The sequence below is a fragment of the Schistocerca gregaria genome, chromosome 3, assembly GCF_023897955.1.
Source record: "Schistocerca gregaria isolate iqSchGreg1 chromosome 3, iqSchGreg1.2, whole genome shotgun sequence".
In the NCBI taxonomy this organism is placed as follows: Eukaryota; Metazoa; Arthropoda; class Insecta; order Orthoptera; family Acrididae; genus Schistocerca; species Schistocerca gregaria.
Genome location: NC_064922.1, coordinates 591,445,324 through 591,464,327, shown reverse-complemented (window position 1 = coordinate 591,464,327; position 19,004 = coordinate 591,445,324). Strand labels below are relative to the sequence as shown.

The following is a 19,004-nucleotide window of genomic DNA, read 5'->3' as shown; positions in this document are numbered from 1 at the left end:
TTCTTAGGGATTCTGATAGGAAAACTGATTTGGAAACCTTATTTGGATCCTGGAATTTGATCGTAGTAATTAACTTTCCAACACTGGTGGATAAAGGCAGTATGACACTAATTGATGTTTTCTTTGATGAAGCTCAAAGCAAGAAAAAATCTGTTTACTCAGTAACAAGGGCTCTCTCTGATTATGATGCACAGTAAGGATAAATATGGCAGTGCCTTACAGTGTAGATTGTTGGAAATCAGTTAGAATAATTATTATTGACTCCAGGACAAGTGTTTTTAAGCATAGTTTACAGGAGATGACATAGGATGTAAATTATAATGAACCAAACGCTAACATAAAATTTAATGTATTCCATGATAAAATTATTTAAAATAGCTTTCCTCATAAGCTAATCAGAAAGATACTAAACATACGTGTTAAAAATGATGGATTACTAGAGGGGTTACCGGTGTAGTATCTTGTGAAAGGAAAAGGGAATTTTTTTTTTAGCAAGAACGAGTAGGGATCCTGCAGTAGTTGCACACTACAAAAACTCCACAGAATTACTAAGAAAGGTTATTAAAAATCAAGAAACATGCACATAACATTAAAGGTCAGTACTTGTGGCAACAAACTTATGGCTATATGGAATGTAGTGAAATGAGAGACAGGATAACCAGCCACAGAACACGACATCACCACTACTGAACTGAATGAAAGGGCTATTAATGAGTCACAGATAGCAAATAGATTTCTGAAATATAATGGAAATCATTGGTAACCAGCCACAGAACACGACATCACCACTACTGAACTGAATGAAAGGGCTATTAATGATGAGTCACAGAGACCAAATAGATTTCTTAAATATAGTGGAAATCATTGGGACAAAATCATAGCAGTATGTTGAAAATGTAAGTTTCATAAAATTCAATCATATGAATGTGTCAGCAACTTCACCTTGTAAAATTAAGAAAATTATAAGATCTCTCAAAAATATAAGTTCGTCTGGTTTTGATGGTGTTTCCTACAGAGTACTAAAAATTTGTTCTCATGTAATAAGCCCAGTCTTATCTGAAATATGTAATGCATCAGTAACTCAAGGAGACTGAAATATGCCATGGTTAAATCCCACTTTAAGAAAGGTGATAAGAGATATTCAGTAAGCATTGACCTGTTTCACTACTGACATCATTTTTCAAAATTCTTGAGAAGATGATTTACTCTAGAATAGTATCTCACTTTAGTGACAATAGTGTCCTTAGCAAATCACAGTTTGACAGTCTGGGTTTGAGAACGGCCTCTAGTGAGAAAGCCATTTACACGTTCGCACACCCAATTTTATAACCATTAAATAATAATATATTCTTGGTTGGCAGCTTCTGTGAGCTCTCTAAGGCATTTGACTGTGTGAATTGCAATATTCTTCTAAATAAATTGAAATTTTATGGAAATGATTGTATTGCCAATGAATGGATGAAGTCATATCTAACCAAAAGAATGGACAAGGTTGTGCTTAGTGTAGCAATGTAGTCCAGGGAGACAATTCTGAGAGGGAAGAAATCACATATGGAGTTCCCCAAGCTTCAGTCTTAGGACCTCTACCAAGTTCTTAATTGTGAATTGTGGTTTATTTGTATCATAACATACATAATCTAAATCATTTGATTCAGGTACAGGAGACATGCCAAATTGTGGTAAAATTTCATCATAAACAAAGAACAGCTGATGCTAACAAAAAGCATAATTAAAATAATTATAATACAATTTTGTTATACACACATGCAATAAAGTCTAACACATAATTATCACACGCTCAAATGATGATTTCATTCTCTATGAATTCTCCTATTGAATAGTAGCATTTCTCCCACAGAATCTGCTGTGACCTCATTTTTAAAATTTCTGGCTTCATATTAAATTTTTTTTTGGCTATTAACTTGCTGTATATTGTCATCCCCATATACTGTGGAGTCTGTGCATATACTTTCACCCTGTGTGTAGGTAACATATAATTATTTTTATTTCTTGTGTTATAAATATATGGCTAAAATGATTCTCCACAAATTGTCTGTTGTGTAGGAAGATTATAAATTCATAAATGTACTTGCAGGGAACAGTTAGAATTTGCAGTTTCTGGTGTAATGGGCAACTATTCTCTGTTTGCTGTGCAGTACACATGTATTGCATAATTTTCTTTTGCAGTTTCCATATGCGAGATACACTACTTAAAAATTATCCTAGATCTATCGACAGGTTCAAAATAACTATAAAAAGCAGTTATTCATATACTCAATTCAGTGGAATTTGCTAGTATTTGCAATGCAAAGCAAAACTGCTTAATTTATTTTATACGGAGTCAATATGTGTATTCTAGCTCAAATTCTTGTCCACATTAGTCCCAGGAACTTGACTGTGGCAACTTCTTTCATAGGTTGACCATTATGTTGTATTTTAAGTTCCAAACATTTTGAATGTTTGTTTTTGAAATGTGCCATATGGGTCTTTGCAACATTCACTTTCAAAACATTTGACTGGAACCAGTTTTCTAAGGCATCCAGTGTGCTTACAATTGAGCTCAGAATTATTTTTTTTTACATCATCATCTTCAATTAAAACAGAAGTATCGTTTGCAAACAGAAGTAATTGAGAATTAGTATTCATGGGAATTCATATTCATAGATAAGTCATTTACGTAGAATAGGAACAGGATAGGCCCCAAAATGGAGCCTTGAGGCACGCCTTGTGATACTGTACTCCATTTAGAATAACAGTTCACTGCATCTGAGGTGATGGTTAACCTTTGTTTTCTGTTGTGTAAGTATGATGTTAGCCAATTTAGAACACTGTACTTAATCCCATATTTGTCTAATATGTAGATAAGCAAGTCATGGTTCACAGAGTGAAATGCTTTTGTGAGATCACAGAAGATACTTGCAAATTTTCTCCTCTGATCCAATGATTTGGCTATCTTTTCAGTAAAGTTATTCACAGCATCCAGAGTGTTTTTCTTGGTTGAAACCAAATTTGGTTATGTATAATAATATCATAGAATAAAGTTTTTGACCTAGTTTACAGCTACTTTCTCTAACACTTTTGACAGGAGTGTAAGAATAGAAATAGGCCAATAGTTTTCCACGTCTTCCCTCTACCCTTTCTTGAACTGAAGTCTGAGTTTGGCATACTTCAAAACATTGGGAAAACATACCTGTTCAAAAGACTGGTTGAATATTTTAGTTACGGAAGGTGCTATTATGCCACACACTGTTTTCATCACTTTAATGGGTTTGCCATCCCACCCAGCAGAGTTATTGTTTTTTAATGATAATATAGCATTTTTAGCATCCTTCATTGTGACTTTTTTTAAATCCATAAGATACTCAGCTTCTCGGTTGATAACTAATGAAATTACTGTACTCTGATACTCTGCTACATCATCTGACTTTGACACATTTATGAAGAATTCACTTAAACTCTCTGATATTTGAGCCAGATTCACAAAGAAGCTATCATATAGTTTAATCCTAGATATTTCATTACTACTAACTCTAACATCCAACTCTGATTTGACAATAGACCACACTGTTTTGTTTTACTTTCATGTTGACAATGAACTTCTTGTTTGGCATTTGTTTGGCTCCCTTCAATACTTTTTTAAATATAGCTTTATAATGACAAGCATACTCAGTAAAATGTCTGTTTCATTATATTTCGGTTCATTGTGAAGTTTCCTCTTTTTTGCATTAGAAATTTTTATTTCCTGGGTCATCCATTTAAGTTCATTAGTCATTTTGTTGCATGTAGTTCTAAGTGGAAAAGTTTCATTAAATATTTCAAGAAAGCTACTTAAGAAATTGTTAAATTTATTATCAGTAGAAATACAGCTGTTATAAGGCCATTCAAACTCTCTTAACTTATTTCTAAACTTAATTGATTTTTTTAATTGAATTTCCTTTTAAAATGGCTTTTGTTACATGAAATGTCCTTCTTAATTTTTGGTCGTTCATTGAATAATGCAGAGTGCTCAGAGATTACTAAATCCATGCAAAATTTATAAACGTCATCAAATACATAATTTGTTAGAATATTATCAATACAGGCAGCTGACTGTGCAGTTACTCTAGTGGGTTTCATGAAGTTTATTTTGAAGCCAAGGTTTTTTTATTAAGTCATATATGTAAATTATCTCTCATCTCTCATCTAGTATACAACAAGTAGAACTAATTTGTTTTGAGATGATATTAGTATTGTAATCAGGCCAAGCTTATGTACACAAACAGAAGAAATGGTAAACAAAGTACTTCACCCACAATCTTAAAAAGACACAACAAATTCACTTGTGCACAACTAGAGATACTACACCAATGATAAGTGTAACACATAGTAAGGAAATAATAAATGGATGGAAACTTTAAAATTCTTAGGAGTCCATATTGATGAGCATTTAAATTGGAAAAAGATGTATTTTAGAAATCCTACAACAACTTAATTCAGCCACATTTGTGCTTAGAATCATTGCAAATCTTGTGGAGAGACAAATCAGTAAGTTGACATATTTTGCATGTTTTCATTCAATAACGTCATATGGAATAATGTTGTGAGGTAACTCACCTTCCAAGAAGTTCAAAAAAGAAAGTCTTTACTGTGCAAAAAAATGCTGTAAGAATAATTATCATTTGTGTGGATTTTAATGTTGATCCCCTGAAAGAGTGTAATAGGAAGAATGACCTTGTAGTATTATCAGTTCTTTCAATTTGAGCTCCGTCATTGATTTTCCTACTCAGATAACAAAGAACAGCAGGACATTGATAGATAACTTTTTTATAGACCAAGATAAGTTTAAGGACATAAATGTTTATCCTGTTGAGAATGATCTTTCAGATCATGGTGCACAGCTAGTTACAGTACATGACATGGCTCCATGCAGTATATCAAATCAGAATTTCAAAGCAGTGTGTTCAATTAACAATATAAATGCTGCAAACTTTAGAGAAAGCCTAAAGGAGCTAGACTGGGATAAAGTGTATATGGAACCCGATACAAACTTGAAATATAACTTATTTCACGATACATTTTTAAGGGTGTTTGAAAATTGTTTTCCCAAGACAATAGTGAAACATAATTCCAAGAAAACATATAAAAAACCTTGGCTAACTAAAGGAATAAGAATATCTTGCAACCGTAAAAGAGAACTGTATCTAACAGCAAGAGGGAGTACTGAACCCGAAATTGTTCAATATTATATTATATTGTGCGGTACTAAGAAAAGTTATTAAAAAGTCCAGAAGCATGTGTATCATGTCTGAGATCAGTAACTCTGATAATAAAATTAAAGCAATTTGGAATATTATTGAAAGGGAAACAGGGCAAGCAAGAGCACAGGAAGACTTTAGTGCCATAAAACTGAATGACAAGTTTACTAACAAACAATCTAAAATTGGAAATATTTTCAATAATAATTTTTTTAAATGTTGTGGAGAAAATAGGATCTAGATCTTCACTAGAAGAGGCAAGGCTTCTAATAGAAGAGGCCATACCTGTGCAGTTTGAAACAACGGTATTTCCACGAACCTCTCCCTCTGAAATAAGTAAAATAATAAACTCACTGAAAAGTAAAAGCTCTTACGGAATTGATGGTATTTCCAGCAAGATACTTAAAGCTTGTTCCCCACAGATAAGTAGGATTCTCAGCCACGTATGTAATAGCTCTTTGGAGCAGGGTGTTTTCCCCGATATACTGAAATATGCCATTGTAAAACCATTGCATAAAAAGGGGGATACGTTGGATGTCAACAACTATTGCCCAATCTCTCTTCTGACAGCTCTATCAAAAAATTTTGAGAAAGTAATGTATTCAAGAGTAGCCTCCCATATTTGTAAAAATAAAGTACTAACAAAATGTCAGTTTGGTTTTCAGAAAGGCTTTTCAACAGAAAATGCTATATACGCTTGCACTGATCAAATATTAAATGCTCTGAATAACCGGACATCACACATTGGTATTTTTTGTGATCTCTCAAAGGCCTTTGACTGTGTAAATCATGGAATTCTTTTAGATAAGCTAAATCATTATGGTTTGAGGGGGCAGTGCAAAAATGGTTTAATTCATACTTAACTGGAAGAATGCAGAAAGTTGAAATAAGTGGTTCATGTAATGTTAATACAACAGCTGATTCCTCAAACTGGGAGGCTGTCATGTACGGAGTCCCACAGGGTTCGGTCTCAGGTCCTTTACTGTTCTTGATATACATTAATTACTTACCATTCTATATTGGTGAAGATGTAAAGTTAGTTCTTTTTGCTGATGATACAAGTATAGTAATAACATCCAAAAACCAAGAACTAAGTGATGTAATTGTGAACGATGTTTTTCACAAAATTATTAAGTGGTTCTCAGCAAACGGACTCTCTTTAAATTTTGATAAAACACAGTATATACAGTTCCGTACAGTAAATGGCATAACTCCAGTAATAAATATAGACTTTGAACAGAAGTCTGTAGCTAAGGTAGAATTTTTGAAAAATTTTGGGTGTGTCCATTGATGAGAGGTTAAACTGGAAGCAACACATTGATGGTCTGCTGAAACGTCTGAGTTCGGCTACGTATGCTATTAGGGTTATTGCAAATTTTTGTGATAAGCATCTCAGTAAATTAGCTTACTATGCCTACTTTCATTCACTGCTTTTGTATGATATCATATTCTGGGGTAATTCATCATTGAGTAGAAAAGTATTCATTGCTCAAAAACGTATAATCAGAATAATTGCTGGAGTCCACCCACAGTCATCCTGCAGACATCTATTTAAGGATCTAGGGATCCTCACAGTAACCTCACAGTATATATATTCACTTATGAAATTTGTTGTTAATAATCCTACCCAGTTCAAAAGTAATAGCAGGGTCCATAGCTATAACACCAGGAGAAAGGATGATCTTCACTATGCAGGGTTAAATCTTACTTTGGCACAGAAGGGGGTAAATTATGCTGCCACAAAAGTCTTTGGTCACCTACCAAACAGCATCAAAAGCCTGACAGATAGTCAACCAACATTTAAAAATAAATTAAAAGAATTTCTAGATGACAACTCCTTCTACTCATTGGCTGAATTTTTAGATATAAATTAAGGGAGGGAAAAAAAAACTAACTTAAGCATTAGTGTCATGCAATATTTTGTGTAATGTAATATCTTGTACAAAGATCTTTCTTTAACCTGACACATTCCACATCATTACGAAGTGTCGTATTCATGACAAGTATTAATCTAATCTAATCTAATCTAATATGTGGTCCTCACCCTACGATCATCTTGTAGACATCTGTTTAAGAAGTTGGGTAATCTGACTGCTGCTTCACAGCAGATTTATTCCTCCATGGAGTTTTTTCTAAATAATGTACTGAAGTTCAAAAGGAACAATGATGTACATAATTACAATATGGGAAAGAAAAATTACATTCATTATTTCACATTAAAGTTGTCTGTAGCACAAAAAGGCGTGCATGTGCTGCAACAAAAACTTTTGATCTCATACCCAGTGATCTAAGATATCTAACAGGCAGCAAAGTAAAATTTGATATCAAACTGAGAATATTTCTCCTTGACAACTCCTTCTATTCCATAGAGAAATTGCTATTACTATAATGTGTAAAATGTGGTGGACAGGAATTACTAATTCACATCTTCATACTTAAAAAAGTGAATTTAAATTCGTATTTTGGAAAAAAACTGTGAATGTAAGATGACATCATTATGATCTATCATGCAAAATGATCCATGGAACATGTAGCAAACTATATAAATAAACTTGTGCATTACATGGATTTTTCACTTAGCTGTTTCTGTGCACACTCCTACACTGGCAAGCCAAAGGAGAACACTGCAGTGAGAGATTATCTCCATCTAAAGTGCTAAAATGGTCACATGATGTTGTTGTTGAATTACCTTTTTTGTTGATATAGATGTTCATGTTTGTAATCTTTTAATATTAAGAGCTATATTATTGTTTGTTGACCAACTGTGAACCACCATATGCACCTTGTCAGCATTTACCCTGAACCCTTCTGATGTCCTACCTGTAATTATTACTTTGCTGTCACCAGCCAGTAACAATTTCATGTTGTGTGGCCCACAGTGGGAAGTCAACAGTGTAAATGAGAAGCAGTATTGAGCCTAATACACTTGCTTGAGGGCCTCCAATGTTGCATGATCCCACTGTCCTCCCCAGTGCTGGGTAGGTGCAGCATTGTGTAACGTAGTGATGATGCCATATACAACAATGGTGTGTTAAATGTATGTGACACTTCAGTTACAGCAATTTGCAGTAATGTTAATTACGGAATAGTTATGTTTAATTTACCACATGTACTTATTTTGGTCTGGCAACCTAGTTACATTCCAGATTTTGTGTTGCTGGTACTTGAGTGCTGGTCTTCATCTTTGTGCTTGGCTATAGCATTAAATACGTTTTCCCTGTACATAAAAAAAATCACAATTTAATAACAACACAGTCAGGTCAGATAAAATGGGTAGAGTACACCTGTTCATTATAAAGCTAAATGACAAGTATTAATCTACTTGAAACAGGACTTAGTATTTACAAATGTGACTAACAATGTTCATTCAAAAACACAGATTTCATCAAATAAATAATAAATTACTAATATGAAACAAGCAGAAGTTGTTTAGTATGACTGAGGAAATGGTAGCTTTTATCACAGCTGCAGCTTCCTTTCTAGTTAACTTGATTAAATTTATTTGGTATAACCATGTAGTGGACTACAATGTTAATACAATGCACAGAGTAAGTTTCTGTGAGTTTCTTGTCTTTTGTTACTTTCATCTTGGCTTGTTTGTGCAGTTGACAGTCTCTCTCTTAATGGGATCTGTGGAGCATGATGAACCAATGTACAAATATCTGTTGCAAGGTACCAAATTAGAGAGTTGATGCACATGAAATTGTAGCCATATCTTGTGTTCTTGATATTATTTTTCCATAAACTCTTTGTTGTCTGTTTTTCAGTGATGAGGGCGATACAAGCAGCTGTTCTGAGGATGAAATGATGCATTACAAACAAGAACTGACAGATGTGTGCTATCAGTCATTGTCAGTACCACCTCCATCTCCTGTCTTTCCTCACCGAGAGCACCACAAAACAGCAAACAAAGTAAGATAAAATTAAAAACAATAATATATTTAATTTATCTGCTACAAAATTTTACATTAATTTCTTAATAATATCTGTTCCTAGGAAAGATCAGTGCCTGAGAAAACAACTCCTTCACCGCAAAGAAAAGTACTTCAGGTGGGTGAAAAAAGTTTATGTGCTTGAATGTGTAAATATCATATTCATAGTGTATGCTCATAATGTGCTTCTGAAGGCTTCACACTTCTAATTTCAGTGTTATTTCTTACATTGTGTTGCAAAAGAGCTAGAAAAAAATGGCCATGTTGATATTGTGTGGGTAAAACTATTATTAATGATAATAGATATTAGTATTTACTTATTTTTCACTCATAGACAATTTACATTGTATGACTGTTGTCCAATGTATGTACAATAGCTACATTCTTCATCACATGCAGAGGTAAAAGTCAGAAAACATATATTTACTGGGTGAGAAATCCAGCATTGTCCAGGTACTTATTTACTGCTGTCTCCAGGTCTTTGCATGTGTGGAATTCATTTTTAACTTGTAAAGCTTCATTTTGTACAATGTTTGATGTAGTATGATTGAGAACATGTACAAAGAGTTTGTTTGCTTCACTAACATGGAAGAGAGCCACTTAGACCTGTCCGTGTGAAAAGCAACTGACTCAAATTCACATCCAAAACATGCAAAGCCTGTCTTGTGCTTTGTTTACAGTCAAGGCATAACAGAAACTCAGCAGAAATTGTTCACATTTAAAGCAAAATTGTTAGGAATAAATGGAATTCAGTGTTATAAAAATTCACTCACCTGCACCACTTCCTGTTAAAATTTCCATTTCTGTGATGTTACATTGGACACAAGAAACTTTAAGCCCCTGTGAGTGAAGGATTCTGAGGAGCATTCATGTGGCTCTTGATCAGAGTTACGTCGCTTCTCACTCTTGGAACAAGTTAAAGCCTGTTAAAGCGAGTTAAAGCCTGATGTTCATGGGCTGCAGGAAGTCTCATCCCATGATTATCATCAGATACTTCAGACTACATATTAATCAATAGTTTAGCCTTTCTGGTTTGTTCAGGAAGATCTGATTGTTTTCTAGGCATTGCTGTTCATAAACAAAATGAAATCATAGTGTAATGACTAGGCAGCCAAATCACAAAGAAAGCTTAGTAAAACCATTTTTCCTAGCAAAGAATTTGAACAAAACCTATCAAAAGAAGCAAATCAAAGTTGTTAAGTATTTCATGCACAAAGCTAATCATAAAATCCATATACACTACCCAAGTAAATTCAGAGTTTGTGTTTTTAAGTTAAGATTGTGATGTACAATTTTGTCACTGATGTAAACTCCCAAAAATACATCTGTCACTCAGTTAAAAAATCTAACAGTTTCATCTATTGGTTCTTTGGTGCAATATGGAGTGATGATTACACGCCTGCACTAAGCTTAGCCACCAAATTTAGATAATACTTTCAATTACAATATCTTTTTTTTTTTTTTTTTGCCATGATCCAGTTTTGATGAAATAAAGTGTATACGTAGCCCCAACTCATGCTCTAGTTATCTGTGAAAACCCCTTGATAATTCATCTTGTAGTTTTGGAGGTTAGCATGTTCAAACAGACAGACACGGCAAAGTTGGATAAGCCTTTAAACCAGAGAGAGAGAGAGAGAGAGAGAGAGAGAGAGAGAGAGAGAGAGAGAAGACAGGGAGTTACAAAAAGGCACGGCCAAACTTTCAGGAAACATTCCTCATGCACAAAGAAAGAAAATATGTTATGTGAACATGTGTCTGGAAACACTTACTTTCCATGTTAGAGCTCATTTTATTACTTCTTTTCAAATTACATTAATCATGGAATGAAAATGCACAGCAACAGAACGTACCAGCGTGACTCCAAACAATTTGTTACAGGAAATGTTCAAAATGTCCTCCGTTAGCGAAGATACATGCATCCACCCTCCATCGCAAGGAATCCCTAATGCACTGATGCAGCCCTGGAGAATGGCGTATTGTATGACAGCCGTCTACAATACGAGCACGAAGAGTCTCTACATTTGGTACCGGGGTTGCGTAGACAAGAGCTTTCAAATGCCTCCATAAATGAAAGTCAAGAGAATTGAGGTCAGGAGAGCGTGGAAGCCATGGAATTGGTCCGCCTCTACCAATCCATCGGTCACCGAATCTGTTGTTGAGAAGCGTACAAACACTTCGACTGAAATGTGCAGGAGCTCCATCGCGCATGAACCACATGTTGTGTTGTACTTGTAAAGGCACATGTTCTAGCAGAACAGGTAGAGTATCCCATATGAAATCATGATAACGTGCTCCATTGAGCGTAGGTGGAAGAACATGGGGCCCAATCAAGACATCACCAACAATGCCTGCCGAAACGGTTACAGAAAATCGGTGTTGATAACATGATTGCACAATTGCGTGCAGATTCTCGTCAGCCCACACATGTTGATTGTGAAAATTTACAATTTGATCACGCTGGAATGAAGCCTCATCCGTAAAGAGAACATTTGCACTGAAATGAGGATTGACACATTGTTGGATGAACCATTCGCAGAAGTGTACCTGTGGAGGCCAATCAGCTGCTGATAGTGCCTGCACACTCTGTAAATGGTACGGAAACAACTGGTTCTCCCATAGCACTCTCCATACAGTGATGTGGTCAATGTTACTTTGTACAGCAGCAACTACTCTGACGCTGACATTAGGGTTATCGTCAACTGTAAGAAGAATTGCTTCGTCCATTGCAGGTGTCCTCATCATTCTAGGTCTTCCCAAGTTGCGTGTCATAGGCTGGAATGTTCCGTGCTCCCTAAGACGCCGATCAATTGCTTCGTACGTCTTCCTGTCGGGACACGTTCGTTCTGGAAATCTGTATCGATACAAACGTACCACACCATGGTTATTGCCCCGTGCTAATCCATACATCAAATGGGCATCTGCCAACTCCGCATTTGTAAACATTGCACTGACTGCAAAACCATGTTTGTGATTAACACTAACCTGTTGATGCTATGTACTGATGTGCTTGATGTTAGGACTATAGAGCAAAGAGTTGCATGTCAACACAAGCACCGAAGTCAACATTACCTTCCTTCAATCACGCCAACTGGCGGTGAATCGATGAAGTACAGTACATACTGATGAAACTAAAATGAGCTCTAACATGGAAATTAAGCGTTTCGGGACACATGTCCACATAACATCTTTTCTTTATTTGTGTGTGAGGAATGTTTCCTGAAAGTTTTTGGCCGTACCTTTTTGTAACACCCCTTGTGATCCAATTTTGGTGGAACAAAGGCTGTACATTGCCCCAAGTTCCAGTGAAGGTACCTGTGAAAATTCCATGAAACTTTGTCTAGCAGTATCGGACATTAGCATTTTCAAAGACAACAAACACAGACATGATAGTTTTACAGCTTTATTGGTAGTATAGATATGGCCATAATATTTACATGGAAACAGAACAAATGCACCAAATTCTTACGTCACAGCTTACTGTTTGATACAGAAAAACCCCTGATGGTTCTTTACTGTTTACAAAAACAAAACTCATTATCATCATCAGCAGCTTGTTGGGGAATTCTGTGACCTGTCATTCTTATGAGGTGTTTTCTCCTATCTTCATGATACTTCTGAATTTTTTCATGCATTAATATATTAATATTGAAAATATTTCTGTTCTAATTAATGTCTTCATTTCTTATGATGTCTCTTTTTGTGCAATTCTTTGCCTTTCTTATGAACCTCATCTCTCATCTCATCTCATATCTCTCTCTCTCTCTCTCTCTCTCTCTCTCTCTCTCTCTCTGTCTCTTTTTCTCACTCTCTCTCTCCACCCACCCCTCCATCCCACCCACTCTCCACATAGAATACCACAAGAACCACCATCATATTACAGAATTTCATGATGGTCTGAGGTTGAATGTAAAAATAAAGGTGAAGATAATATACTAATTGAGCAACACCCAAAGAATTTTGACAAAAAAGTGTTTGCACCATCCCTCAATTTCATTTACATTTTTCTGTTTAATATTCCTTAATCTTATACCAAAATCTGGAGGAAAGAGGGTCCATCAATTTACTTTTAAAGGCAGTTAGTTATTTTATGCGCTATATGCATGGTGGCAATCTGTTATAAAATAAGCTCCTTGCATTTACAAGTTTTTTGTCTGTTATTTTAAGCCTTTTGCTGTGAAAATGGCTGTCCTTCCTAGTTCTTGAGTTGTGTTCATGGACATCTCTGTTTAAAGATGATACTTAAATTAACATTAAAAATGTAATTGTTTCATATATACACAAACTAGTAACAGTTAATATTTTGGACTATTTAATTTATTTTTACAGGATTCCTGAGGTGTTTTCTTATGAACCTTATTGCTTTCTTTTGAAGTTTTAAAATTCTCTTAATATGTACACCTTCTGCTTCTCTCCATATTTTTATACAGTAAAAAGTATGTGGAAGGATCAATCCATAATACATTTTAAGTATTGATTTGGGCATTCACTGCATTAAAAATATTTCAGCTTATCTTTGAGCAGATCTTGTCAAGGTGGTTCTGCTGTCAGAAGTTTGTTTATTTCTAGGCATAAGAAGTTATTATGGCCCACATCTTCTAGGAGTGTGTCCCTAATGCTAAGAATAAAATCCTTTGTTTGTTAGTTCTGTTTGTTTGAAATTTAGTGTATGTTGTTTTCTTTTTGATTATGAATTTGTTATTTTCTCTGAAATATCTGTTTGCCATTTGCATGTCCTCACTGGCTCTAATTTCAAGATCCTTTACTGAGTTGCTACACACATAATCAGCACAGACAGCAGATGACATGCCATTTGTGTACAAGATAAAGAGCAAAGGTCCTGTACCAAACACTGAGATACTCTGTAGTTTACCTTTAGAAAGTCAGAGTACATTTTTTTTTCCAAAATTCACAGGTTTATTTTTCCTGGCTATGCACCCATTCTTCACAATGGAAGTTAAACAAGGTCATTTCCATACCATCACTTCTTAGGATTCTGTACATCAATCGGTAAAAATGGAACTTATGTAGGAGAACTTTGATATCTGGCTTTTGCTGCATTGGGGCATTGTAATAACACAATGGCAACAGATGAAAATTTGTACCAGACCAGGATTTGAACCTGGATTTTCTGCTTCATGTGAGCAGTCGCCTTAACAACTCTGACTATCCGAGCACATCTCTCATCTGACCCAAATCTCCATATGCCACACACTCCAGAGTAGTGCCACTGCCCATTTTTTCTCTTAGCTCACAGACCTACTCTGTTGCCTTGAGAGGTTGGACCTTATTGTTCATCTGCACTGAAAGACTGATTTGCCATCATTCACATATATTATATATGGTGTCTGTTCCCTTAGACATACATATCTTCCTACCTATATAAAAGATAAATAAAATACTAGTGTCTTTGATCAACACTTGTATGTTAATGTACTTGTTGTTGTTATACCTGAGCAATGATGCTGTGTACTTACTATTTTTTTTCAGTTTTCGATGTTTTCTGAATGCTTAAGCAGACATTACAGTGTTAAGTATCATTTTAACATTTTCAAGTCAGCAGTGGTGTAGACTTTTCTGGTTAAATAATATGTATGGCTTGTGAAGTCATCACAATAGATATTTTTCCACTGTGCAGTTGGCCCATGATTGAAATTGGTAGTGGATAAATTTATTGCAAGATAGCACATCACACATTTCTCCAAGTATCACACATTTCTCCAAGTATATTTATACCATTGTCAGTTGCTTGAATTTTTTTTTTGATTTATTTGTGCAGGTAAGATTGTGGTGCTTAATTCTGTCATTGATGTAGACTTCAAAACATTAATCTGTCACTAAGGTAAAATAATTTGCCACAGCAAATCTAAAGAATTTCATTTAATTGTTCTTTGCTCTCTCCAGCAATTTACCTGTAGCATTCCTCTTCATTATTTAACTCACATTTCCAGACAGTAGAGTAAAGTTAAAGTTGTTGTTTCAGAAATTCTGCACTATAGTGTTTGTTCACATGCAGTCGCATATAGGCCAAATTTGTGGAAACATATTTCTGTGTTTATCTGTAATTTAACTATTGAAACTGACTTATTCTTAATACACTATTATGTTTATCATGAGTGAAAAGTGCCATGCCATAGAAGGCCATAGTATAGTTAGGTCGGGGCTTTGGTGTGACGGGTGCTGTAGTTTTTTCCATGTGGGTGACTGTAGTGGCATGGGAATAGCGGAAGTAAATGAGACTCATCAGTGGTTTTGTAGGATATGTAGCAGAGATAGGAAGGTAGTAGAACAGGAGGGGAAAACTGCCGCCCTTCAGGCTGAGTTAGGCAAGGCCAGGGGAGATCATGACAGGTTAAGGAGGGAGAAGGGTAAAGAGAGGTGGGAAGTGGCAACAGGCAACAGGAGGGACAGGTGTAGAACTTCATCTGACTGCTTCTTGGTGAATGTGGAGAATATATTTGACCTGTTGCTTCAGTTAGAAGCTGGTGAGACTCAAGCAGTTGCAGGTGTAGACAGGGCACAATAAACTTTCAGCAGCAAAATGAAAAGTAAGAATGTAGAGAAATCAGTAAAGAGAAAGGAAGTGTTGTTGTTAGGTAGTTCCCATGGAAGAGGTGTCGGCCAACTTTTGCAGGATGAACTAGGATCATAGTGCTCAGAGCCATTGAAACCATTTTGAACTAGAATCGGAATACCAGGTCACCAATTTTTTTAAACCTAGTGCTGGTCTGGAGCAGGTGACAGAGGATTTAGGATCACTTTGCAAAGTTTCACTAAGGAAGACACCGTAGTTATAGTGTGTGGGCCAGGTAATAGTATTGACAGAGATCCTGGGTATAGTATAGAGTGTGACCTGGCAAAGATTGCATCAGCAACGAAGCATACTAGTGTTGAGTTCGTATCTGTTCTTGGGCGCCATGACCAACCTCATTTGAACTCTTCTGTCAAGGGATAAATTTGAAGTTGGAACGGCTGCTCATGTCGGGTGCAGGGTAACATGTTGGTGTGGTTCCTGTTGAGTCTCGCAATAGGTATGATTATACTAGGCATGGCCTTCACCTCAACAGGAAAGGGAAGGGTAAACTGGCTGATGTGACGGAAAGTGAAAGGGGGGAGGCACTGTTATGAGTGATAAAATACCAGTGGTTATAGGGTTCAGAAAAGACCCTTTTTTCATGGTAGGGAGGACAGAAAGAAACCAAGTTGGGATTGAGACAAACCTTCAGTTTGAGAGGGAAACCAAAAAACATCATTCTAGCTTATTACATCAGCATACACAGCTATTGGTAAAGAATTTTCCAAAATCTGTAGAAATTTCAACTCTACCCAATTTTAACTCAGTCAATGTGAAATGTCAGCTATCTTTATTGCATCAAATATTTGAGGGTCTCAGAAATAACATTAATGAATTTGTTATCTGCATAGATGAGTTAGAGTCCTCAAACTTAGCTGACATCATCTGCCTCTCTGAACAACATGTGACCATTGGTATAGAACGTTTAAGTGTTACAGGATTTAGGTTAGCATCTCACTTTTGTTGATCAGAAATGGAGAAAGGAGGAGTTGTCACATTCATCAGGAACTGTCATAAATTTAAGAACACAGACATTCTTAAATTTTGCCTAGAACAGCATATGGAAGCATGTGCAACAGAAGTAGAATTTCACAAAAAATCCTTCACAATATTAAGCGTAAATGTACTCTGTTCATAAACCACCTTGAAGCTGTACTGGTCCACTTAACAACCAGAAACAAAGAAATAGTGGTTGCGGGTGACTACAACGTAGACTTCCTTAAAGACTCTCCCAATAAGAACTTATTTGAGCTAATAATACTATTGTTGTTGTTGTTGTTGTCTTCAGTCCTGAGACTGGTTTGATGCAGCTCTCCATGCTACTCTATCCTGTGCAAGCTGCTTCATCTCCCAGTACCTACTGCAACCTACATCCTTCTGAATCTGCTTAGTGTACTCATCTCTCGGTCTCCCTCTACGATTTTTACCCTCCACGCTGCCCTCCAATGCTAAATTTGTGATCCCTTGATGCCTCAAAACATGTCCTACCAACCGATCCCTTCTTCTAGTCAAGTTGTGCCACAAACTTCTCTTCTCCCCAATCCTATTCAATACCTCCTCATTAGTTACGTGATCTATCCACCTTATCTTCAGTATTCTTCTGTAGCACCACATTTCGAAAGCTTCTATTCTCTTCTTGTCCAAACTAGTTATCGTCCATGTTTCACTTCCATACATGGCTACGCTCCAAACAAATACTTTCAGAAACGACTTCCTGATACATAAATCTATATTCGATGTTAACAAATTTCTCTTCTTCAGAAATGCTTTCCTTGCCATTGCCAGTCTACATTTTATATCCTCTCTACTTCGACTATCATCAGTTATTTTACTTCCTAAATAGCAAAACTCCTTTACTACTTTAAGTGTCTCATTTCCTAATCTAATTCCCTCAGCATCACCCGATTTAATTTGACTACATTCCATTATCCTCGTTTTGCTTTCGTTAATGTTCATCTTATATCCTCCTTTCAAGACACTGTCCATTCCGTTCAACTGCTCTTCCAAGTCCTTTGCCGTCTCTGACAGAATTACAATGTCATCGGCGAACCTCAAAGTTTTTACTTCGTCTCCATGAATTTTAATACCTACTCCAAATTTTTCTTTTGTTTCCTTTACTGCTTGCTCAATATACAGATTGAATAACATCGGGGAGAGGCTACAACCCTGTCTCACTCCTTTCCCAACCACTGCTTCCCTTTCATGCCCCTCGACTCTTATTACTGCCATCTGGTTTCTGTACAAATTGTAAATAGCCTTTCGCTCCCTGTATTTTACCCCTGCTACCTTTAGAATTTGAAAAAGAGTATTCCAGTCAACATTGTCAAAAGCTTTCTCTAAGTCTACAAATGCTAGAAACGTAGGTTTGCCTTTTCTTAATCTTTCTTCTAAGATAAGTCGTAAGGTCAGTATTGCCTCACGTGTTCCAACATTTCGACGGAATCCAAACTGATCCTCCCCGAGGTCTGCATCTACCAGTTTTTCCATTCGTCTGTAAAGAATTCGCGTTAGTATTTTGCAGCCGTGGCTTATTAAACTGATAGTTCGGTAATTTTCACATCTGACAGCACCTGCTTTCTTTGGGATTGGAATTATTATATTCTTTTTGAAGTCTGAGGGTATTTCGCCTGTCTCATACATCTTGCTCACCAGCTGGTAGAGTTTTGTCATGACTGGCTCTCCCAAGGCTGTCAGTAGTTCTAATGGAATGTTGTCTACTCCGGGGGCCTTGTTTCGACTCAGGTCTTTCAGTGCTCTGTCAAACTCTTCACGCAGTATCGTATCTCCCATTTCGTCTTCATCTACATCCTCTTCTATTTCCATAATATTGTCCTCAAGTACATCGCCCTTGTATAAACCTTCTATATACTCCTTCCACCTTTCTGCCTTCCCTTCTTTGCTTAGAACTGGGCTGCCATCTGAGCTCTTGATATTCATACACGTGGTTCTCTTCTCTCCAAAGGTCTCTTTAATTTTCCTGTAAGCAGTATCTATCTTACCCCTAGTGAGATAAGCTTCTACATCCTTACATTTGTCCTCTAGCCATCCCTGTTTAGCCATTTTGCACTTCCTTTCGATCTCATTTTTGAGACGTCTGTATTCCTTTTTGCCTGCTTCTTTTACTGCATTTTTATATTTTCTCCTTTCATCAATTAAATTCAATATTTCTTCTGTTACCCAAGGATTTCTAGCAGCCCTCGTCTTTGTACCTACTTTATCCTCTGCTGCCTTCACTACTACATCCCTCAGAGCTACCCATTCTTCTTC

The 19,004-nt window shown here is 36.2% G+C and overlaps 1 protein-coding gene across 2 annotated transcripts in view; it reads left to right on the top strand.

Moving 5' to 3' along the window:
* The window catches only part of LOC126356308 (cytosolic carboxypeptidase Nna1-like), a 550,530-nt gene that overhangs the window by 278,521 nt on the left and 253,005 nt on the right, over positions 1 to 19,004 (top strand). For both annotated transcript variants that reach the window (XM_050007259.1, XM_050007260.1), the window contains 2 exons: positions 9,002 to 9,146; positions 9,231 to 9,284. In XM_050007259.1, coding sequence (XP_049863216.1) covers positions 9,002 to 9,146; positions 9,231 to 9,284 — 199 coding nt within the window. The remainder of the gene's footprint in view (positions 1 to 9,001; positions 9,147 to 9,230; positions 9,285 to 19,004) is intronic.